Raw genomic sequence first — 24,876 nt, forward strand, 5'->3', positions numbered from 1 at the left:
CCTTAGTCTGACTTGCTGTGAACCTGAATCTCTTATAAAATCTAGATTATTAAAATCATGATTTGGTGAATCAGTACAAGGTTACATGATTGCTAAGTTAGAGAAACAGAGGGAGTGATAGTGTATATTTGTGTTTGTCTTATATCCTGAAGTTACTCAGTTTATGTATGTAAATTTATCAGCCAACTTTTTGAGAGTTTTTGCTTTGGCATATAATATTGGGATGGAGATTAGCCTTCAACTGTTGTCTGTAGTGATATTGGCATTTGCTGTTTCCTGAGTGAATCACCAACAGCATGTCTTAGTAATGGGTTACTGGATTTGGTTTTGTATGAATCTGTTTTTAGCTTCCCTGTATTTGTTGAGAGAAAAATGAAACTTTCTATGAAGAAAGTTTGTGTTTTAAGCCTGGTCCTTCCTGGTCTTAGCTCTTACCTATGATAGACTGCTCTAACTTTTATTTTCCTTGCTGGAGATGTAGATGTATTGTCTTATAGCCTTGTCTGGTAGTTGTTAGAAGCTATGAGTTGTAGGGATTTGATGTGATGGCATTTGTGCCTAGTTTCTGTATCAATTTACCTACTTAAACCTGGAACATATTAGACATATAACAAGTGTTGAATGGCTGTCGGATGATTGACAGTCAAGTGTGTTGAACGTATGGAAGATTTTAGCTAGTCTGATGATTGAAGGCTTTTTTTAACAGTGAAAGGTCAGTCTTAGCAAGATGTAGTGGGATCTTGATTCATGAACTTAATTCTTCCCACAATTCTGGTGGAAGGAATTGTGTGAACAGAACTGTGGAAAGAATTAAGTTCGTGAACCGAGGTACCACTTGATGGAAGCCAGATGGTAATGAATTGGGAGGAATGAGAATGAGAATTCTAGAGAATGAGAGTGGATAGGTATCGTTCTTTTTTCATTTCAGGGTGTTTGTCAATGAACAAAAAGAAGTGAAAGCTAGAAATACTTTGAAAAAAGCTTATTTATAGCTAAGGGCGGGATTTTTTTTTTTTAAATTATGGTATGAATAAAATATGCTTGTGGGTAGAGAGAAAGAAGTGTTGAAAAGGAAGGAGAAATATAATTTCAAGAAAAAGCAATCCTTTGGGTGGCACAATCTTCTCTCTATTTCTCTGGCATTTGGGAGTGAAGAGTGTAAGTTAGGATAGATGCCATAATGCTAAGTTTAGAACTGCAGGGGAGAGAAGTTAAAAGAGTTTTTACTTGAAATCTTACTTCTGTGAAGTAGGAATCAAAAATTTTGACTACAAGTTTCATAATCTGAAGTGGGCAAGGGAGAATAGTGGAGTTGAAACCCTGCCATGGTGATAGCTAATCCTGACAGCCCTCCTGGGATGGAAACTGCCTTCCTGTGGCACCTATCTACACAGTTTGATTTGTTTTCATTCCTCCAGCAGACGGCAATAGACAGGCTTATCCCAGATTGGGTGTTGGTAGGGTACCAGTGGGCAAGGATAAGAGAGCTAGGGAATTGGTGCTGGTGAGTGTCATGTAAATTCTTCATTTTATTGTCCAGATTACATGGGCTAGAAGATAAAACTAAGTGGAGGTAAATGGAGGGCCAAAGAATAGAGTCAGCAGAAGTAAAGGAGTGAGAAAGGCAGAGGACAGGAGGTTGTTACCCAGAAACTGAGCTGTATGAATTCAGTGTTTTTGAGAAGAAGTCTTATCAGTGATGATCAGGTCAAGAAGTCTGTCAGGGCAATGGAAAACTGACTTAGTTACAGGACATTCATCCAGATACCATACGGTGTTTTATAGCTGAGGTGTTAAGATGGTTTAGTTGTCCTGTATTAAAGTAGGTAGGGTTTCAGGTCAAGGGTGTGGGGAGCTGGCTTCTCGTTCTTTTACTGGGAGAGCTGTGGACTGTTGTAAATACCACTGACAAGAACGGGGTGCAAAGGGTCTGGAAGGCTGTGTGGACAGTGTGAACTCGGAAGCTTTGTAAATCTGTAATTGATGATATCTAAGAAAATTTTCCTCACAGTCTTGTCTTGTTCCCAGGTAAGGGGTGGGGATGAAAGGATTAACATTGCATTTGATAGTGCTTTGAGTGATGAAGTGCCATCCATGCAGTGGGAGATTTTGATTAAATGTGGAGAGATTATTCTGTAAAGTGACTGAGTATATACAGGAATTAATAATCATGTAAAGTTTCTAGAGATAGAGGGGAAATTGGTGTAAAGTGAATTGTAGAGTTTTAAATCAATAACTTTGCTTCTATACAATATATTCTTTTCCCTACCATTTTAAAAGTTTATTTAAAGTAATTTTAAACTTACTGAAATGTGTGGCTAAAATACTCCAGAGTTCCTGTGTATTACTCACCCAGTTTCCCCAAATAGTGTTTTACCATATTTGCTTTGTGATGTTCTCTTTATATGTAAATATGTGTATTTGTTCTCTTTATGTGTAAATATATGTATACACATACCTACACTTTTTTCCAGAAACATTTGAAAATGGTGACATAATGCCCCTTTGTACCTAAATATTTCAGTATGTATTTTCTAAAAAGAATTCTTTAGTATGTGTAGTGTAATTATCAAAAGGTATAATTAACACCATAATTTATAAACAATTCACCAATTTTCCTACCATGTAAAGAAAAAAAACTTTAGTTTTTTAGTTTTTTGAGTCGACATTATGCTTAGTAATCGGGTCTCTTAAGTATTTTTTTTTTTGGTACCAGGGATCGAACTCCGGTCCTTGTGCTTGCGCAGCAGGCGGCGAAACCACTGAGCTAAATCCCTGACCTCTTAAATATTTTTTTAAAAATCTAGAACAGTTTTGTAGTCTTTTTGTATTTCCTGACTGGTTTAGCAAGGTTAAGGTTAGTCATTTTGTAGTATACCTCACAAATTTCCTGTATTTTTAATTATATTTTCTCTCACTGGTTTAATAGTTAATTAGTTATTCTTTCCTGAAATAGCTGTAATAATAGTGGTTGTCAAATAGTGATTTCCTAATTTCATCTTCTTTGTACAATTATTAGTAAGAATCCTGTAAGAAGAGCTTTCCCTTGCCCTTATAACATGTTGCTATCATTTTGGCACTTTTTTACCATGTAGCATTTAGATAATGTGAAAGTATCTGATTTCCAGAGTTGAGTATGGATTGAAGAAGCACTGTTTACACTGTTGCATAGGGCAACAGTAGAAGAAAACTGACCAACATGACAGTTGTTATTACTGCACTTTGCTCACAGATTTGTTTGTGGAAAGTTTGAGTTGTTGAATAAAGCAAGTGGAATATTGTGTACAATGTTAAGTGTGTGGCCCTTACAATTGCAATTCTGAGGAATAGATGGTACTACAATACTAGGAAAACAGAATGCCTGTTTAAATTTTATTCATTCAGTTTTTCAGGGTACTGGGAATTGAACTCAGGACTGTTACACTGAGCTATATTACCAGCCTTTTTATTCTTTGTTTTATTTTATTTTATTTTTATGGTACTGGGGATCGAATTCAGGTCCTTGCGCTTGTGCAGCAGACAGCGAAACCACTGAGCTAAATCCCCGGCCCTATTCTTTATTTTGAGACAGGGTCTTGCTAAGACACTAAGTTGCTTTGGCTAGATTCAAACTTGTTATCCTCCTGCCTGAGCCTCCCAGAATGCTGGGATTATAGGCATGCACCACTACACCCAGCCCAGAACGTCTTTTTAGATGATAGCAACAAATATATAATGTGCTTCATTTAATGTAATTTTGGCAAAAGGGCACTGCAAGGAATAATTTTGTTGTAAGTAGAAAAGAGACAAAAAGCTCTTATGAATCTTTTTCACCTTTAAACTGAGTTTCATTAGAAGTCATCACACTAAAATGGATATATTCTTATATTACATTATGTACTGGTACTGTTAAATGATTAATGGAAATAAAAAAACCATCATCTGTCTATGTTTGTATACCTGACTGTTCTTTTCAAGGTGACAGTGATTATGAAAGGTTGTCTAGTGGATGTAATATGTGATGATCTTGTTTAGTATCACTAAGAAATTTTACAAATGTGAGCTTTCTTATAACCTGATATTTTTGTTTATTTGCTTGGTTTTTTGTTTTTGTATTGCTGGGAACTGAATCCAGGGGCTTGCATGTGCAAGGCAAATGCTCTACTACTTATTTATATCCCTAGCTCACAATTGTCAGTTTTCGAATCTAGTCAAACTTACTTCTTTTAGCACAGATAGAAATCTCTTTTAAATTGTCGTGTTGTATATGACATTAAAGAATAATGTTCTGGGCTGGGGATTTAGCTCAGTGGTTCTGCTGCCTGTCTCACAAGCGCAAGGTCCCGAGTTCGATCCTTGGTACCCGCCTCCCCCCCCCCCAAAAGAAGAATGTTCTTACTTTTATCCCTATTCCAGAAAATTTAGGGAAAAATACAAGACTTGCAAACAATCACGCTACCTATTTTGTACATTAATAGTCATTTTGAAACTGTTGACATTTTGTCTTACTTAAAATTAGAATAATGTATGATTCATCTACTCCCACAAAACTTTGTTTGCTTCTTTTACACCTTAATCATGAACATTTCTTGATATTGTTAAATATTTTTCTAAAACACTATTTACAATGGCTATGTAGCATTCCATTACATTGATAAGAGAATGCTTATTTTATTACTGAATGCTCTTTTTCTAGTTTTATATTATTCTAACAGTATGATGAACAGCTTTATAAAGAAATTTTGGTTTACATTTCTGATTAATGCTGTATAGTCTTAAAATGGGAATTATTAAGCTGAAGTGTCTGATTGTTTTAGTAAAGAGCCTTTTATTTTTATGGGAGTGATACATACTTTTTTTCCTTTTAAATACAAGCAGTATAAATACAAAGAAATAACCAGTCTAGGTACCCAAGTCTTATCAACCCGAAATAATCTTTGTTAACATTTGAGGAACATCATGTCATTTGTGGTCATGTACAAACAGACAGGAATAACTGTGTAAGAGTGGGATAATGGTATTTTAAAAAATACAAGGTTTGATTTTACTTGAATTTAACAGCAAGGGGAAAAAAGCTTTAAAGAACTACTGAACTCTTTCAAGTTTGTTTTTTTTTTAACCACAGGACTCAGGTTGTATAGGATTTCAATAAAATTCACTAAAATGGCCGGTTTTCAGTTTATCACTATTCTAAATAGTGCTACCTTGAGCATTCTTGTGTCTCTTTGTGTCCAGATTTTACTACTTGAAGGAGACTGTGGGATTCTTTCCAGGTTCTTGATGTCCTGAACAAAGACTTGGATAAGACATAACAAAATAAGTGAAAGTGTACTTTTTTTTTTTTTTTGGTACCGGGGATCGAATGCGGGTCCTTGGTGCTTGGGCAGCAGACAACGAAACCACTGAGCGAAATCCCCGGCCTGAAAGTGTACATTTAATGAAGGCAGATAAGAGGTATACTCTAAGGAGTGAGAGTGGGCTGGTGAACAGATTCACAGTGTCCCCAAGAATAAGGGAAAGAAGTCTTCTCCCTCATGCAAATAAGATACTGAGACAGTTGTCCTATCAAAAACTCAGTTGGCCTTGTGCCAGATTTAAACTGCCCTAAGAAAGACTTGCTTGGCTTCCCACCAGGTGAAATGAAGGACTGAAAATAGCTTTTTTTGTGATGTGTGGTGGCCTACACCTGTAATCCTAGCACTCAGGAGGATCACTGTGAGTTTGAGGCCAGCCTAAGCTACATAGTGAGTTCAAGGACAGCCTGAACTACGTAGAGAGACCCTGTCTCAAAAAAACAAAAACTAAAAAAAGAAAGAGAAAGATTGAGAAAATAGCTCTTTTCTGATTGGTCCAGCACATAGCACCAGACTGAAGGATTGAAACTGTGACTTTCTGATTGGTTCTGTGTACAGCACTCAGGAGCCATGGGTCCTGTGTTCTGTACATGTCCTTTGGATTTTTATGACCTTTGGTATGTGCTGTCCAGTTGCTTGTTCAGTTTGCCCCAGCCCTAATGTACCTCACAAGTGTGGGACCTTTCTAGTGTTGAGATCTAGAAGTAGAATTATTAGGTATGCATACCTTAAACTTTACTCTGAGTTGCCAACTTGTTACTCAAAGTGATTGTATTAATTTATATTCTCATTAGCAGTAGTTCAACTCCAAGTCCATCCTTCCCAACGTACTATTTTATTTTAATTGCTAGGAACATTTTCTCATTTTTATTAATAATTTATGTTCCCTCTGTGCTGTTGTTTCATGTGTTTTGTCCAATAAAGTTTAGTTTCTAGAGTTACTTTTACTAACTTGTAATTTTAAAAATTTCTTCTTTTATGACGTTAGGTTCATAAGTCTTATGTATGAATTCTTGACTAACAGTCCTATATATGAACATTTGTTATTGTACTGTGCTACAAATCACTGATCTTCCATCAGTGTGTGAAGAGTGTTAGGCAGTTTATCCTTAATCCAGAGACCTTAGCCTACTCTGATTTTGTAGCGGGACAGGGTAAGCTCCTTGTGATATTTATTTATTTAGTTAGTTTTTTGAGACAGTCTTGCTATGTAGTTCAAGCTGTCCTTGAACTGACTAACACAGGTTGGCCCTGAACTTGAGGCAATCCTGCCTGAGCCTGTCAGGCAGATAGTTGATTAAATATTTAAAGTTTCTACTATGTGTAAAGTTCTGTGAGACTTGTAGTATCTATGAAGTGTGATTCTGTACTTGATCTGGAGTTGTTTAGTGAAAATGACATTCATTGTTTGAGTTAGCTCCCTTTTGGTAAGAGAAAAACTGAGAAGTTAGAATGCAGTGCATTTAAGGAGTGGCATATTCTATGTCCCAAACTACCACTAATCTGTTGTAGAGGACATCCAGATGAATAAAACACATTTCTGAAATTTTAGAGGCATAGGATGTTTAGGGAGACCGGAACTGAATACCCTCAAGCCAGGCTCCCTAATCCCTCCCAGGCCTTGAGAACCAGTGCTGATTGGTAGCTGGGTGTTTCTGGAAGGAAGTGGTTTCAATTAGAATTTACTAGCTCTTGTTTTCAATCTGAGTAGTTTTGCTTTTAAAACCTTTTGAATATTCAGATTTTGATTGCTGAAAGAGGGCTTATTCCAAGTCCAGCAAACTCTCTTGCTATTTTTACAGTGCTTTAATGTTTGAAATCTCAGTCCTTTATTGTATACTCTTCAGAAGATTTTAGTTTTTAAACTTTGCTAACTACTACATTTGATGACTTGTTTTTAGTGCTACATGCAAATCGAGAAACTTTTCTGGAGAATCTGTCAAATTATCCTTATATAATTTGATTAAAGAAACAGGAAAGAAATAAAATCTTTTATTATAAATTGTTACCATTATATTATCAGTGCCTGTATTAGGTGGAACACCAGTACGTAGATTGACTTGTAAAAATCAGCATTAGAGTATTTGGATAACTCGAGATTAAAATAATTTTATAAATTCAAACATCATTTAAAATTTCTTCTTCTAAAAAAATGCATCAGAGTAGCTTCTGCAAAACCAATTGATTATTTGGGTCTATTTCTGTATTCTCTCTTCTGTTCCACTGATCTATTTGTCTATTTTTTTTCCCACTAGTATCACACTGCTTTGATTACCATAGTTTTTTAGAAAGTCTTGAAGTCAGATAGTATCAATCCCCCAGCTTTTTAATTTTCTTTCAGCATTGCTTACAATCTGAATATACTGGTGTCAAATGCCCCCTAAAACAAAAATACTAATATTCTCCAGAGGACAAAACAAAACAATCCAAATCCAGGAAAGAATCCAAAATTACTAGATATACTGGAAAATAGAAATCATTCTTCAGGGCAAACACAATCAGGAGATACCAACCCCAAGATGACTCTTATTATAATAACATGGATTTTAAAGCAGCCATTATAACTATGCCTGGGAAGCAAAGCAAAATTACCCTGTAAGCATTGGTAAGATAGAGAATCTCATCAGTAAATAGAAAACATAAAGAATAAACCAAATAAAAATTTTAGAATGGAAAAAGATATGAAATAAAAAATCAGTAGGTAGGATCAGTGGCACAAGGAAGATAAGAGGAAAAAGTCAGTAAACTAAAATCAAATGATAGTATTGCAGATAGATAAGTTACTTAAAAATTATAAGGCAGTTAGACAAGGCTGGACTCTCAGCATGGAAAACAGCTGAGGCATATTCACTGAAGGTTAACATAAAAAGAGAGAAACTACTACACCCACCTACTTTGCCTGGGGATGAATAGCAGTGATTGATATTCTAAATAGACATCTGTCACCTTAGTTAGGGACCAAAACATCCCTAGCTGGCCCGCTCCTTCCAGGAAATCCATGTACCTTGCTATATAACTAGCTTACCCATTTGATCTCCATTTAATCAATATTACCTGGGTGAATATACTTGTAATCTTTTGGTTGATCATGGTTTTGTCCCACCTCATGGCCACCTTACGATTTTCCATTGGATCTTACAGTTTTGTCCCACTTTGTACCTGCCTCAACTCACGGGTTTGCCCCATAAGACACCTTTGAGAAGTGGAGTGGATGGGCAACCCACTTTCTGGTCCTCCTTTTGTCTCTCTTAGACAAAAGCTATCTTTCTCTCAATAAATTTTTCCTACTCTTAACCTCCGTTGTTCCTAGAATTCATTCTTCGATTTTAGAGAACACGAACTCGCGTTTTGGGTATCTGGCAGGTTGGGAGATATAATATTTCCCTTATTTGGATTACTTGGTGTCCTATATCAATAGAATTTACTGATTATATAAAAACCAGAAAATAGTAATAAGAGTCACAGGGACTCTTAAAATGTATTTTAAAAAAATATGAAATTTGGGTTTCTAAATTTTGGTTCCCAAGCCATTTGACAAAGGAAATCTTAAAAACTAGAATTGGCTTATATTGTTATTTCTAATAAAACATAATTTGGTGGAAGGCAAGTTTGGCTTGGAGATTAGCGCTATTAATTCACCTGAGTACCAAAAAGTGCCTGGGTGCTTCCATACCCTTGTTATGGAAGGGGGGAACTCATCACTTCAGTTTTCCTTCATTTCCTGACTTTAGTCTCACACAGTTTTGGGACAGCCCCTGATTGGTTTATCTTACATTGTTATTTTAGTTCCTTTCCTTGGACCAGGAAGGCCATAGTTAGGTGGGAGAACGGTGCTGTGCCAGAGGAGTATGACTGATGTTGATAGTCAGGGGCTCATCCTGGAGTATAGTGGATTAATTCCCATCCATGATACTGCGAATTTGTAGTGAGAGAGAGAGTTTAGGGAGACAGTCACATTTCTACCCTTGTTACAGCTGTCTCAGTGAAAAAATCATGCCACAAAAAATGTCCAAATTAAATGTCCTGTTGATAGCTGGCGACCAGAGGGCGAGCTCATGTTCCCACCTCCCTTGGTACCAATCAAGCAGGGAAGCCAGTTTTTAAAGGGGGAAAAAATCACACAATAGAATGTCATGATCTCATCTTTGAGCAAGCACAGGGGTACAGAAGCAGATTGCAAGTTAGATTAAAATCCAATTTTTGGGATCTGGCAGGAAATTCCTATCTATATGGTTAGGGCAGCAATATAACATGTCCTGTCCTTTGTTCTTAACCACAGGTAAGCTATGTGCTGGTTAACTTATCACTTTGAACAAGCCATCCAGGGAGGAAAAGGGGTACGGTTCAGACACATGCTATTGGAGAGTTTCTGGTTAACTCGCTTACTTCACCCTAATTGCCTCAAACTGTGGCATAGTCACTAATTAATATATCTCAGCTGCTTGCATTCATAAAGTAGGATATTGTGGACAGACATAAACCCAAATTAGTGACCATATTTCAAAAAATGCCTTCTTTTAAAAGTAAATTTAAAATATGTTAATATACATGTGAGAATAAAAGCAAAAAGAGTGATGGTGAAAATCTTCCCATGGTGAAATATACACACATTGTGGCCCATACTATGGTCTTTTCACGCTAAATTTATGTGAGCTAGATTGTGGGATTATGAAAAGGCGTGTAGAGGCAACCAGGGAGCAAGCAATGCCTCAATGGAGAGGACCTTAGATGAGAGAATTTGAGAGGATTCCAGCAGGGCATATATTCAGGAAATAGGGAAAGGGGTGGGTGAAGGAAAGAGAAAGAAAGAAAAAGAAAAAAAGAAAGAGGGGAAAGAGAAAGAGAATGCTATTAGGAGATCAGCAAGCTGTTAATAATTTGTGATAATATCTGAAGGTGGTGGTGCAAACCCATAATCCCACCTATAATCCCCGCACTCTGGGAGGATGAAGCAAGAGGATTGCAGGTTCTAGCCAGGCTTGGGCAATTCAGTGACTTAATGAGACCCTATCTCAAAATTTTAAAAAACAGCTGGGGGATGTAGCTCAGTTGCAAGCCCTGCATTCAGTCCTCAGTAGAACACACATCCCCCCCCCCACACACACACACATAAGATACATTGATTAGTTGATACAGAGGCATAATTGTAGGCAAATTTTTCACTACATATTTTGTAAGCTAGATGTAGTTTTGTAGAGTATCTTTTAAAAAAATATTTTCTAATATTTTAAGGAGCATATGTCATTTAAAGGACAGAATGCAGCTAATTAGTGTGTCCTCTGGAACACTTTGCATCCAGGGAGGGAATTTTAGCATCTAGGATACTCATGTTGCAGTTTTAGCATATGAAAGGAATTTAACCAGAGGTGTAGCTCTTTTGAAAGTAGAAATTTATATAAGGCCTTTACCCCACCTGCTTACCTTCCTTTGTTCCTTGAAGGTCTTTGAGATGCAAATATTCTCCAACACCTTCCCTTTAATTTACCAAGAAAGAAGGTAATAACTAGCTGTGAGAGCCTTCAAAGTACTAGAGTTAGCAAGGTTATTCTCTGAAGGCTTTCCATCTTATGTTATTTGTGACTGGTGACTTGTACTGCCTTAAAAAAAAAAACAAAGCTGAAATCAGTGTATTTTTAGGGGTCACTTTTTATTTTCAGTGTTTACCAACACAGACAAAACCTTCATGTTTGTATAGCTCTTTCTTTAGCTGGGAAAATATTATAAATCAAAAGTCACACAAAATGCTGTTATGGTACTCCGATAAATAGTTAAGATTATGATTACATTGTATATCAAAGAAACTTTTTCTTTTTGGGGAGATTACAAAGGCTTTCTTAACAACTTGATTTTAAGCTGAGCTCTGAACAGTATGTAGAATTAAGAATTGAACATCAGCCCAGGGCTCTTTCTTGCTATTGTTTGATGTATTTTTAAAAATTGGACTGATTAATGGGTACACAAGTCTTGATGTCAGTAAAACAGTCTAGTCTGGCAGTATAAATTTAATTTTCTATTCTTTAATCACTTTATTGCCCCATTAATAATCTCTTCCCTTACATTTTCTTAAAAAGACAGATAATATTTCTGATTTGCTTTTTACCCTCCTTGGAATATTGGGGCTCAGATGCAGGGGTCACCACCGAGTGACATCCCCAGCCCCTTTTATTTATTTTGAGGCAAGAGTTCCCCGAGTTACCCAGGCTGGCCTCTAACTTGTGATCCTCCTGCTTTAGTCTCCATGTAGCTGAGGTCATAGGCCTGTGCCACTGTGCTGGTTGATTTGCATTCTTTAAATATACTCGTTGTTTGATTACAGTTTTATTGGTCAGCTGCCCATCGCTGGGACAAAATAGGTGTCACTGCAACTTAGGGATGAGAAGTTTGATTCTTCTCACCATTTCAGAGGAAACAGTCCATGGTCAGCTGGCTCCATGGTTGAAATATCGCCATCCGCACGGGCTGGAAGCTGAGTACAGGGAAGAGCACAGACCACCCAGCAGCTGGTCTACCCTCAAAGGGATGCCCTCCTCCCCAGACCCCTTCACAGCACCATCAGCTCGGAACCTCAGTGAATCTATCCACTTATGAGTACAGTGGTCCTTGATTCTGTCACCTCTCCAGAAGGCTCTTAATCCAGTAGAATTGAAGTTAACAAATCAAATTAACTGGCACACAATTCTAGATTGTATCATTTTCAACAAAAAAATTACATATATATATATATATATATATATATATATATATATATATATAATCCCAAGGGAACTGGTATATGTGATATTTTATGTTAGAGCTTTTTATCATAGCACATGGAAAATATCTTAAAATTTTTGATCCAGAGATATGTCATGTTGGAAATTAGAGGTTTAATTTTATTGCATTTTGCTTTTATTTATTAAAAATTTGAAAGTCGTTTAAGGTGAAAATTTCACATAGTAAAGTGAAGTCTCTCCCCCTACCTACAAGTATTTCTTCTAGAAATTTTGATTGTTCTTATGTATTCATCAGTAATATCTCTTCATTATTAGTTTTAAAAGCCAGTTGCACACTGTATGTAATCTACTTTTTTTTTCATTTGATGTATCATGAGCAGACAACAGTAATTTAGGATGAAATTAAAACCCCTCGGTTTTTTAAAATGACGACTTAGTTTTGTCTTGGTGAAAGTACCTGATGACTGTTATTTTGCAAACTTGGTCTGATGATGGAGTGCCTGGAGCTCATGATGCTTTTTGTGGAACACCATGAAATACCAACATATTCTGTCATACCAACAAGAAATGTTTTTACTAGCAGAAAATATGCCTGTATTATATTATGACATATAAAACCATGCCAAACTTTAGTGTACATTCCAAACAAGCTGAGAATGACATGATTTGCCAACTTGTAGCTTTTTAAAATTAATATTCATTTGCTGCTTGTACATTTGTTTCCTAATTGTTCTTATGTTTGCTTTGTCATGCTAGCTCCCACTAGCAAAAAAGTGTCTAGAGGCAGCAAAGATTTGGCGGGACAGAAATTTGGGAAAGAAACCTAAATTTGAGAAAATTCTGTTTATTTGCTTAGCAGGGTGTGTGTATGTGTGTGTGTGTGTGTGTGTGTGTGTGTGTGTGTGTGTGAGAGAGAGAGAGAGAGAGAGTTAATTCAGTTTTATTGATAGAAAATCTCGCTGTATTTGCTAATAAGCAGCATGGTCCATTGGGAACCTCTTTTCTGAGCTGTTGGTTTAGAACACTACGCATCCCGGGGAGTAGGGGGGGCCTCTTTGCACCTGTATTATTAAATTACAGGTACTTAGGAGCACAGATGAGGGAGCTCCTTTTCTTCTTGGGTAACTTAGATGAACAGCTTGACTCTGCCATTTGATTTTATTGCAACCTAAATCTGTTTTCTTCTCTAAAATATGTGTTAAGCAAGGCAGCATATGATAGATTTTTATTAATGTCAACTACTATGGGTTTTATTAACATTGAGTCAGAAGGAATCTTTGTCATGGTATAATTTTCTACTGAACCTGGAAATTCCATTGCATATAGATTCACCATTTAATTTATAAAATTTGAGCATTTTTGAGAATGAAACTAGTGGGGAAAAGGATGGATTGAGTGGGTGCCTGGAACAATAGGTATAAAGTAGAAGTGTCCTAAGAAAAATGGGTGTGTGGTTACCCAAGCTATGTCACAGCCTTGCCAGGTCTGAACTCTACAGAAAAGCATTTGTTGACTCACAAAAGGGCTGGTGCCCTGGGTAGTTGTAATAATCATGTTTTTAAAAGTTGAGCTATAATTTATCTCCTTGCCTCTGTTCTTATTTCCAGTTTTGCCCTTTGGTACAGAACGTAAGTGTAGTCATAATATGGTAGTATACAAAATATATCAGCTTTTTAGGTACCTTTTTAAAAGAACTTTAAAATAATTTTTCTCAACTTTTCTTGCTGTAGTGCTCAAATTAAAACTTAAAAGAAATGAAATGAGTAGACAAATTTTTTTTAAACCCATACTGTTACTAGGCCAACAACAGCCACACCAACCAGGCTGTGATGCAGTGCACTGCGTGCCGAGCAGAGCACACCTACGCATTCTCACCTTGTACTTTTAGAAAACATTCACTGAGGTATCTGGCTTCACAAAACTTGTAGTTACTACAAAACTTCTAGTTACTACAATAATATTTTATCACCTTAAGATAGAATGAATGGCCATATTGTAGGAGACATGCCAATTAGCAGAAATAGAAGGCTAGACTTCCAGTTAGAATCTGTCATTGTGCTTACAGTGTTCTTGCCATTAAAAACACTCAGTGCTCACCTGTAGAGTCTGGCTACTCATACTTTTAAGGCAACCCTCTTGTCGTCCATTTTTCTTCCGATAAAAATTCATGGCTCCTTCAGTATGCCACTATTCTTACCTCCTTGATCACTATAAAGGCAGATTTTCATTTCTATGTGCTGCACTATACTGCCCACAGTTTTTCAGGAGGTTCATTGTAGAAAGAGGTGGGTGGATTGCTTTTGAGATGATAGGACACAAAGCCTGGGTCATCACATATAGGTCTTGGTCCCTCCTCACCCCCGTCCCTGTTTTTGCTGTTTAGGTAATTGCTAAAGAATGTGAAATAGAACTGTTGGACACCACAATTAAGGAAAATTATTCCCAAATGGCATTGTCTGAATTGATAAACATGTAATTTGATTTGAACCCTTGTATGGGTGTATTTAAAAGGGAGTTATAGGAAGGCAATTATAATTTCATTGCTTGCAAAGGTCTCAAAACTAGAATGTTGCATTTAAAATAAATTGAAAGCTATATCTAGTGTGGGTAGAGCCTCTTGAGTGAGTTATTGGGTTTTACTTTTGGTGCATAACAAAGATATACTATGTATAATAATCTTGTAAAAACAAAACTATGCTAGGGCAATAAATTAGGGTGTGTTTACAGGCTCCAAAGTTTATTTTAGAGATCATATGTACAAGTGCCTGTACTTATTCCTTTCATTGTAGTTATTTGAGTAAACTTTGTCAGGTTTTAAAATGAATTTGTCATTGTCAGGAGTACATTTATGTACTGTATTTGATATGATAAGGAATATTACTTTGTGAGGATCTGGAGGAGAGCTTTGGTCATAGAAGATAATTTTTTTAGTAAACTTCATTATATCTACATTTGCAGCCTTAATAGATGTGGATAAGTGGCTTTCTCTTTTTGACACCTTCACTGTTACTTAATTGTTTATATTGTAATTATATTGTAAATATCTGTCCTTTACTTTTATTTATCTTACTTTGCTCATCTGACATTTTTCTCTTAAAACTATAATGAATTAAAGATGACTAGGTGAAGGAGTCTCCTGGGTAGCTTTTACGGGGAAATCACGGGAGGTGCTTTGTAATACAGATGTAAAGTATTGCCAGTCAGGAGGCTGCTCATTTAGTGCCTGCTTTGAAAAGTGCTACAAGTTAATGGAAAGCTCATACAAAATGCATTTATGGTTATTTAAACTTAGAATTCAGTTTCTCTTACTCAATTTTATTATTCGATCCTTGGTGCTATGATGTCTGTGGAAAAAGTTGTCTTAGTAACTTGAGAAGTAATTTAGGTATGTTTATCATGGTTCTGTTAAAAGTTATAATTCATTAACTCACAAAAATATTTTTCTAGTGTGATCACTTACCAAGCCATAGGCAAATAGCTTGGTAATAGAAAATTGCCCATTTTGTGCATATAATTTTTTTAAAGAGGTAAGTTAGTGACTGCTTATTTTGGCACCTTATAATTTGTCTTGAGTTTATGAAATAAAGTACACTAAATAAAAAGGAAGAGAAGACAAGTATTTATTAAATGTCTTCTCTGTTAGTTGTTACACTAGATGCTGTCCAGATATTACTTGACAACCCTATAAGGATTTTGGCTGCATTTAGAACTTACAGGTAAATGCTGAGGCATGAAGAAGATAAGTTTACCAAAGCTCCTAAAAGGTAGAACAGAATTTACATCATGTTTCTAAAATCCAAAATCTGTGTTTGTTTTGTTATACCACAGCACTCAAAATTTGTACATGTACTAGCTCTGTGACAAAATTTCACTGAAGGATTGTTTTTAACGTTGAATTTCGTAAACTAACAGGAATAAATTAAAATAGCGAACATTGAATAATATTACAAACAGTAGTTTCTTTTCAGAATGAGGTTCTAGTTTAGAAGTAACTTAAATATTTTATTAAGCCCTCTTTTCGAAATAAGGATCAACTACAGTACCTCCTTGATAAATCACTTTTTATGATATTGATGCATGTAGTTATCAATTCCTAAAAGATGATTTTTTTTTTTGGTACCAGGGATTGAACTTGGGACCTTGCACTTGCGAGGCAGGCAGTGGAAGCACTGAGCTAAATCCCCAGCCCCAAGATGATCTTTTTAAAAAAAATTTTATTAGTAGATGTTTGTAGTACATAATAATTATAGTCATTGGGGACATACTATATCTTAATTTTTTTTACTTTTTGTTCCTTTACTTTCCATTTAATTCCATGTAATTTCGTTTCCCTCACTTCCATCCCACCTCCCTCTGTTTAATTCTGTTTAATTCGTTTAATTCTTTTGAATTTAATTTCTCTCCTCTCCCTCCATCTTTTGGTTCATAACAACTCTACAGCCATTTTGCTTGGATTTAACTTCTGAATTTACCTTTCCTAGTCTTTGCTATGTTTGACAAGTTTCTGTACTTCCACAATTGATTGTTTCTTTTTTTAATTGAGGATAATAATAGATTCATTCTGATGATTAGATTTCAACATATTATTCCCACATATTGAGCTCTCAGTGAATTCATTGTGATGAAAAGCATTTTTAGAATTCCACATACATACACATTGGCTCATTTTGTTTCAAAAGTAATTTTTTTTTATACTCGGGAAAACTTAGAGTATTTATTACACATTTTTAGAATGTTTATACATTGTTATTGCTCTATATTCAGATTCTATTTCCAATTATAGATTCAGGTATAGTAGAGATGGTATTGCAGCTATGTTTTTAGTTTTCCTGTATATATGTATATAAGTATGGATGGTAGACAATAACTACAAAAGGATTTCACAAATAGGAATGTATTTTAAATCATAACACTTTAAGCAATTTTGAACTTTGTCTTTGTTGTAAAGAAACTGTCAGTAACTTTTTACTGACTGATTATGTGTTTTAAGAATTTTGTTAGTCCTTTAAGATGTTATTTTTGTGTTTGGTTCAAAGGCTATCTTTTGCCTGAAATGATCTTTTAAAATTAGCTTAAATTAAAAAATAAGTAGTATTACATTAATTTTCTTTTTCTTTGATCTCCTAGCTTCACAATGAAGAGGACAATTCAGAATCACCTGCTGTAGAGCAGCCATCTACTTCAAACTCAACACCACAAGTTGTGCAGAGTGCTCCTTCAGCACCAGCACTTGAAACTGATACTTCTCCTCCACCTTATAGTAGTATTACCGTGGAAGTACCTACAACTTCGGGTATGAAAGAACTAGTCATGTCTTTACTAGTTGCTTTTGGAGGGTGCCCTTTGGTTTGTGCAATTAGCAAGTCTTAATGGGTTTTAAGCATAAATGCACATGTATATATTCAGTATATATTCATTTATTACATGTAAATGCATGCATACACACATGCATATACAAATATACAACTGTGCACACATGCATGTCTGCATATGTGTGCACGTGCCTACATCTTTATAAAACAGTATTAATGATGACAAGTGAGTGGAAATGTGTGAGCAGAGGTGAAGGACACACACAGTATTACCCGTACACACAGTAGTAATTCTGAGTACAAAGCAGCGATTCCTGTTTGGTGCTGTTATCTTCTCTATTCAGGTCACTCTAGAGAACTAATCTTAATTATTTCCCTGGCTACAATTTGTGTTTCTCAGCAATGGCAAATTAGTCATTATGATGATTGGTAAACTATTATGATTTTGTGTAGCCTTTTGATTTGTATAGTTAACTTCAAAGTCTAAATAACTAACTTCTCTAGATATTTTATATATTCATTATGGAACATTTATTTTAAAAAGTTGTTGAAAAACATTTTAACAGAAAAAATTCTTCACTAGAATATTTCATCTTATTGTATAATTAATGTCGTTTACGTCTCTCAAACTCACATCAACTTTTTCTGGTCGCTATTATGCATTTGCAGTGTATAAGATTGCTTTCATCAAGTTTATTTACACTTTTTATTCAGTTCTGAAAATCAACTTTATGAAGTACTAATTAATAAGTGAATATTCCTTTTATTTTTATATATTATTTGATCAGTGTGCTTGTTCAGTGCAAAATTTCATGTTTTCTTTTTTGCTGTGCGGGGTTGGAGCCAGGGCCTGGTGCGTACTAGGAAAGCGCTCTATCACTGAGCTATACTCGCAGTCCCTCATGGACAATTTTTATCTTAATTTCCATCAGTCTTGTCTTTGGCTTTATGATTTAGGAGTTGGTTTCTTGCTTGGTAACATTTATTAGGTGCTGTTTTTTCTCATTATTTTCAAATTTCCAGAATAGAGCATAATGTATTTGCTACCTTAGATTTGAAAAAAAGAAAATCAATTTGGAAATAGAAATGTAGCTTTGTGAGAGGCCTTGGTTTCAATTCCAAGCACCACCAAAATAAAAATGAATTTGATAATAATTGTTTTCTTGATGACATCTATGAGAAGTGGAGAGTAAATTTATGATCCCTTTTGGGGGGTTATTGTTGCTATTTTGGGGTAACAGGTGACTCCCAATTTCATAAAAATGTCAATCACTCATTCTCATGGTTTTGAGAGTGGACTGGACTCAATGATGTTGTTCTCCCTCAAAGTCTCATGTGATTTTCATGTATGGTGGCCTTCATTTCAAAGGCTCCCTTTTTCACATGTTGTGTGGTGGCTCATTCTGGCTTCAGTAAGAGCTTCAGTTGGGACTGTTGGCCAGAACAGAACGTGGGGCCTCTTCAGGCCCATGCTTCCTCAGTGAATGATGACAGGATTTCAAGAACAGCATTCTCAGCAAAAGTCACCTGGAAGCCATCTCACCTGCTGATACTGCCCCGAAAGTTACATAGTGTCACTTCCACCATATTTGGTGTGTTACAAAAGAGTTAATGAGTTTTGTTCTTCAAAAGAAGATAAATTAGTCTGTACTTTTTTCTTTTTTTTTGAGACAGGGTCTTGCTGTGTAGTCCAAGCTGGACTTGAACTTGTTGTGTAGTGTAGCCAAGGCTGGCCTCTAACTTTTGATGATCCTCCTGCCTCAGCCTCCCGAGTGCTGGGATTATACGCATGCACCACCATACCCAGTTTAGTCTCTGTTTGATGACAGTTTCAGAAAATTTGAAAACTAACTTTTGAAATGACTGCAATTGCCTATTTTGTTTTACCCTTTCACAAGACCTTTTTCTATAGTCTTCCCCATTTTAATAAATGGCTTCAATAGACCAGAAACCCTTTGAACTCATTTTTTTGTACCTGATCATAAATCAAGTGGTTTTTCTCCTTTAATTTTTGTTGTAATGAAAATCTTTTTAGTAGATTTCTTTAAATTAATACATTTATTCTGGATTAAATGGATATGTCATGGTCTAATTGCTTCTAGGTTTAGATTTGTTAATATTTTATTGAGAGTTTTTGCAATGAGTACTTTATGTACTATCTTTGTAGTTTTGGTATTAAGCAACAAAAATGTTCATTTTTAAAAAGTTAGGTAAATTTCGCTATAAAACCAGTTGAACTTGTTATCTGGATGTTTGTTTATTCCTACAGTCTTCTCATGATTTTAATTGAGCACAAGTTTTGTGTAGGACTTTTTTTTTTTGCTTGTTTTTGTAGCACTGAGGATTAACTGAGCACAAGAACTGAATATTTCTAGAATTTTGGATCTCTTTTTAGTGAAAACTATTGATATTTTCTTCTGTTGAAGATTGTATTTTCCATAAGGTCATTTTATGGCTTGTTTTTATAGATCTAAACAACATCACTAGTCAAATGTGATAGTTGCGTAGTGTTTCATAATACATTCCTTTTGAATATATGAGTATGTATAACTGACTGGAAGAAGTGTATTTATATGACCTTGTATGGCATTTTTACATATCGATAGTGTTTTCTAAGCAGCATCTGTGACCCTAATGTCTTCTGATGAATAGCATTCAATAATATGTTGCTGCCATCACTTTCATCCTTGGACTAAAACTGATCTTTTAGATTCTTAGTTCTTACTGATAGCATTACAATTGTTTTAAAATCTGTTTACATGGAAATACAGTGGGAATGGTATTCCCAGAGTATTATGTGTATTTATGTTGAAAATACAAGAAATTCTGATGAAATTGTAAACTAATATGGAAAATATAAAAATACTGTGGTTATGATAGTGAAAATTGAAACCATGATATCAAGAATTGTGGTATACAGAATCTACCTTAAAATGTCAGTGATTCTAACTGATGCTGCATATCTTTACTTGTACTACTTAACGTTAGAAATAAGTGACACAGGGGCTGGGGATTTAGCTCAGTGGTTCCAGCGCCTGCTTCACAAGCGCAAGGACCCGAGTTTGATCGCTGGTACCAAAAAAAAAAAATGACACAATCTTATTTTTTAAAATAAGCAGTCTATACTTACTGTTATTTTATTTCTGTTATTGTATAGTTCATATTTCAAAAATACTTTAAAACTTGGGGAAGGAGAAATACTTAATAGAACATCTAAAATACCAAGTGGATGTGGGAAAAATGGGAGCTAAAAATACAAGAGTGCAAAAGAGTAAAAATTCTTAACTTTTCAGCAAAAGGAAGTGCTGAGTTTGCTTCAGAAATTAGGACAGTTGCTGAAATCAATGTATTTTGGAAAAGTACCACCCTTACAATATCAGAGCAAAATATTGGAGTCAGGAACTCACGGATCTGCCACTTACTTGTTGTTTAATATTAGACAAGTTATTTAATTTTACTGAACCTCAGAGTTACTAAGATTAACATGTATAGAAGCAGTACAGTATATGAAATGGTTGATAGGAATAATATGTTTTCATGTTCGAAATATAAGAAATTTTGATAAACAAAATAATGGATACAGAAAATATAAAAATATTATAGTTATGACAAAATTGAAACAGCAGTGTCAAGCATTGTGGTACATAGAATCTACCCTTCTTTTTTTCTGTTACCGGGAATTGAACCCAGGACCTTGGCTTGCCAGGCAGGTGTGGTGCTGCTGAGCCACATCCCTGGCAAGAATCTACCTTTATTAATGTCAGTGATACTAGCATATCTAACAAGTGTGAATGTTTGTTATTATTATTCCTGAATTTTAAAAATTTTTTTGGCTGTAACGTAATGGGCGAGTAAACTAATTTTTTTATGCAGGCTGATAGGCACACAGAATGTGCTTGTGTATTGTGAAATTCTTATCTCCCTTATCTGAAACTCCTTTTCATAACCTCATTCTTGAGATCCTTTTTTAAAGATGTATCCACCTTTGGATATTTATCAGTCATTTTTTTATACTAAATCTAAGACTAAAATAAGATTGTTATAGTAACTTACATGTTAAATAGAATGATGGAAAAATATGGTTACTGTTTAAATTTTTTAAAACATTTGTTACAGTAAAAGACAGTCCTCTCAAAATATTTCTCCTCCCTTCAAACGCATTTATCCCATTGTTTTAGCCACTTTCTGGAGCAGTTCTGGAAGTCCTCTTTCATGAGTATCTTTAACTGTGCTATTTTGGCTGCCTCAGAATTATGAATCAATTCAAAATGTTTACCTTTCATAGTCATTTTGACTTTGGGGAAGAGCCAGAAGTTGCATGGTGCCAGATCCAGTGAGTAAGGTGGAAGAAGACAGTTTGTATTATTTTTATGAGTCTTTCCTACTTTTGGATGGCATTCAACAGCAGCATTCATAGTAGTTTTGACCACACCTTAAAAAGACTTTCATTTTTTTTTTTTGGTACTGGGGATCGAACTCTGGTCCTTGCGCTTGTGCAGCAGGCGGGGAAACCACTAAGCTATATCCCTGGCCCAAAGACTTTCATTTTTTAAAGAGGACTTCCAGAACTGCTTCAGAAAGCGGCAGGAATGTTGGGATTAAGTTAGTTTGAAGTGAGGAGGAGCACTTTGAGGGGGATTAATGGGAATGTGTCTTTCAGTGTAATAAATTGTTTTAACAAATATAAACATTCACTGTACATTTTCACCATGCTTTGCAGTTTATGATATGACTACCATAGTGATAGTAGTCTTTAGTGACCTATTATAAATTATTAAATTATAGTCATAACTGTTTAACAATTATCTTTTTAAAATCTTTCTCTTTAGATACAGAAGTTTACAGTGAGTTTTACCCAGTGCCACCTCCGTACAGTGTTGCTACCTCTCTTCCTACGTACGATGAAGCTGAGAAGGCTAAAGCTGCCGCAATGGCAGCTGCAGCAGCAGAAACATCTCAAAGAGTAAGACAGCTTTATCCTTTCTTTTGATATTTAAAAAATTGATTATGTATATATTTAAAAATACCAAAAATAGTTCCCTGTGTAAGAGTGTAATTTTCCTTTTTAAACTACTTCTTGCATGTGTCAGTTTTGGTCAGGTTGGCACTCTCCTTGATAAATTCACTTCTGCATTCCTTGACATCCTTGTTTCTGTTGATCTTCACCTCCATCCCACTTCATCTTGTGGTCATCCTAGACCTTGTCTTTACCAATACATTTATTACTTACTAAATTTTGATTTTAGTTATCTTCATACTAACCTCTCATTCTTCCAAGTGATCGGATATAGGTATCCCACCCTACCAGTCTTCTATTTCACTAGGACCTTGAGTCCACTGACCTCTTCACTGCCTACATATTTATTTTTCTCTGTATATAATTTGGAATCATGGACTATCATTATAATCATGAGTCATCTTTTTTCTATTCATGTTTTATATATATTGCCTAGCCAGGTTAGTGACTCCATGAACGATATTAAGGTAGGCTAAAATGTGTAGAGAAATAACTTATAAGGCCTTCAAATAAGTTTTTTTCAGTAACTTCCTTTTTTCTTTTAATCATATCTCATCCTAGAATTTTGGAGTAATGATGTCCCAGCACTAGAGAGAGTCAGTGAGATACATGTGTACTATTATTCTGGTAGAAGGAGTGGCTGTCTCAGTAATGTAAAGACAGCAGTATATAAGCCAGGGCATGATAAAAAAATACAATGAATGGTTAAATTAAAAATAAATTTATTACAGTAAATGATACATTAATCTCCCTGAAAATCTCCCCCTCACTTGGAACACATGTATCTGGTTGTTCTGAAGTGGTTATGGAGGTCCTAGTTCATGTCCTTTTGTAGCTACCTCAGTGTCTTGATTCGGTTCTAAATGTTTATGGCAATTTCTGTCAAATAAAAACATTACAATGTGGGCTGGGGATTTAGCTCAGTGGTTCCAGCGCCTGCCTTGCAAGTGCAAGGTCCCGAGTTCAATCCCTGGTACCAAAAAACAACAAAAAAAAACCCATTACAATGTGTTGTCATCCACCATATTCACTGGACCTGGCACCATGCAACTTGTGGCTCTTTCCAGAAGTCACAGTGACCATGAAAGATAAATGTTTTAAATTAATTCAGGACATTGAGGTAGCCATCACTGTGCAACTAAACAACACTCGTGAGAAAGGACTTCCAGAACTGCTTTTCAGAGTAACAAGAATGACAGAATAAGTGTGTTTGAAGTGAGAAGAAAAATTTTGAGGGAGATTAATGGCAAAGTATCTTTTACTGTAATTAAATTCAATTTTAAAATCACCATATTTTTTGATCAACTCTTATACCATCCTGCCTCAGGTACAAGGTGAAATTATTTACATTTTAGTGTGGCTTTTTCTTTCTTTTTTTTCTTGTTTCAGACTTGAGAAGTGTCATTTCAGATCCCTGGATTCATCCTATTTTGTTCAGGCAAAGGACATAAAAAAATTATCTCACCCAAGAAAGCTAGAATTAGGTGAGAACTCAAGGGAGAGAAAATGCTTCCCGGTATGGCATTGTCCTCTTGCCACGGTGAGGCCAGACCCCAAAGGTAGAGCCTCTGAGGAGGAAACATGCTTCTGGAGGAGTTTTGTGCGTTAGCTACAGCCTTGTTCATACCTCTCCCAGCTGCCATTCTCCAAAATGCACAAGAGTTAAACATCAACTGGCTAATTAGGAAGCTAGGTAAAGATGCCAAACTCTAACTTTATTCTATATGCCTTTTCCTTTAGAAAGGAAAGTAAGTCTCTTTAAGACAGTAGCATGAATATAGCTCATTCATTAAAGATTTCTGCTGTTAATGAGGGTGAATCATAGACAACAAATACAAACCTATAAAGTAAGTAGTTTCTGTTAAAGTGAACTCTGGCCTGCTTAGAACATGTATGTGTTGCTTAGAACATATGTTGACTCCTCTCAGGGACTGGGTCTCTAGAGGTGTTGGCAATGGCAAAAGTCCTTAAATTGTATTATGGGCATTTGATCCTCAACTGCCTTAACTTCCATATGAGAGGAAAGAACTCTTAAGGACATAATCGGAAGCTTTGAATCTTGCTATATGGATTCTGAGAAAAGTATAAAGGTGATTTATCATTTTTGGAGAGAAAACTTGCAAGTGTTACTGTTCCTTTCTGTCACTGTCATACCTATTGTCTTGCTGTAGAAGAATAGTGTGATCCACAGCCTGAATTAGAACACGTCCATGAAGAAAAAGTTCACTGTTTTCTCTGGTTCTGCTATGATTTTTTACTCCATCTGTGGGTATTATGGAAAATTTCATAGGAAGCAGAATAGAAATATACACAAGATACTTATGGCCTTGTAAGAAATCTTTGAGATTTATCAGTGCTTTCTAATCCAGAGCTCAAGCACCCTCTTTCTGCAGAGTATGAGTGTGTGTGAATCTGTAGCTGGTTTAGATTAAAACACCTGTTTGAAAATAGCTGAGAGTAGATTTTGTGTTTTCACTACAAAAAATAAGTATATAAGGTAA

The 24,876-nt window shown here is 35.6% G+C and overlaps 1 protein-coding gene across 1 annotated transcript in view; it reads left to right on the forward strand.

Annotated features, from left to right (window-relative positions):
• The window catches only part of Ndfip2 (Nedd4 family interacting protein 2), a 66,668-nt gene that overhangs the window by 22,852 nt on the left and 18,940 nt on the right, over positions 1-24,876 (forward strand). Inside the window, exons 2-3 of the mRNA XM_004845209.4 lie at positions 17,174-17,339; positions 22,188-22,321. Of these exons, the coding sequence (XP_004845266.1) occupies positions 17,174-17,339; positions 22,188-22,321 (300 nt within the window). The remainder of the gene's footprint in view (positions 1-17,173; positions 17,340-22,187; positions 22,322-24,876) is intronic.

The sequence above is a fragment of the Heterocephalus glaber genome, unplaced genomic scaffold, assembly GCF_053883595.1.
Source record: "Heterocephalus glaber isolate CG9 unplaced genomic scaffold, H.glaber_assembly_v1.0 deba00001577, whole genome shotgun sequence".
Taxonomy (NCBI): domain Eukaryota; kingdom Metazoa; phylum Chordata; class Mammalia; order Rodentia; family Bathyergidae; genus Heterocephalus; species Heterocephalus glaber.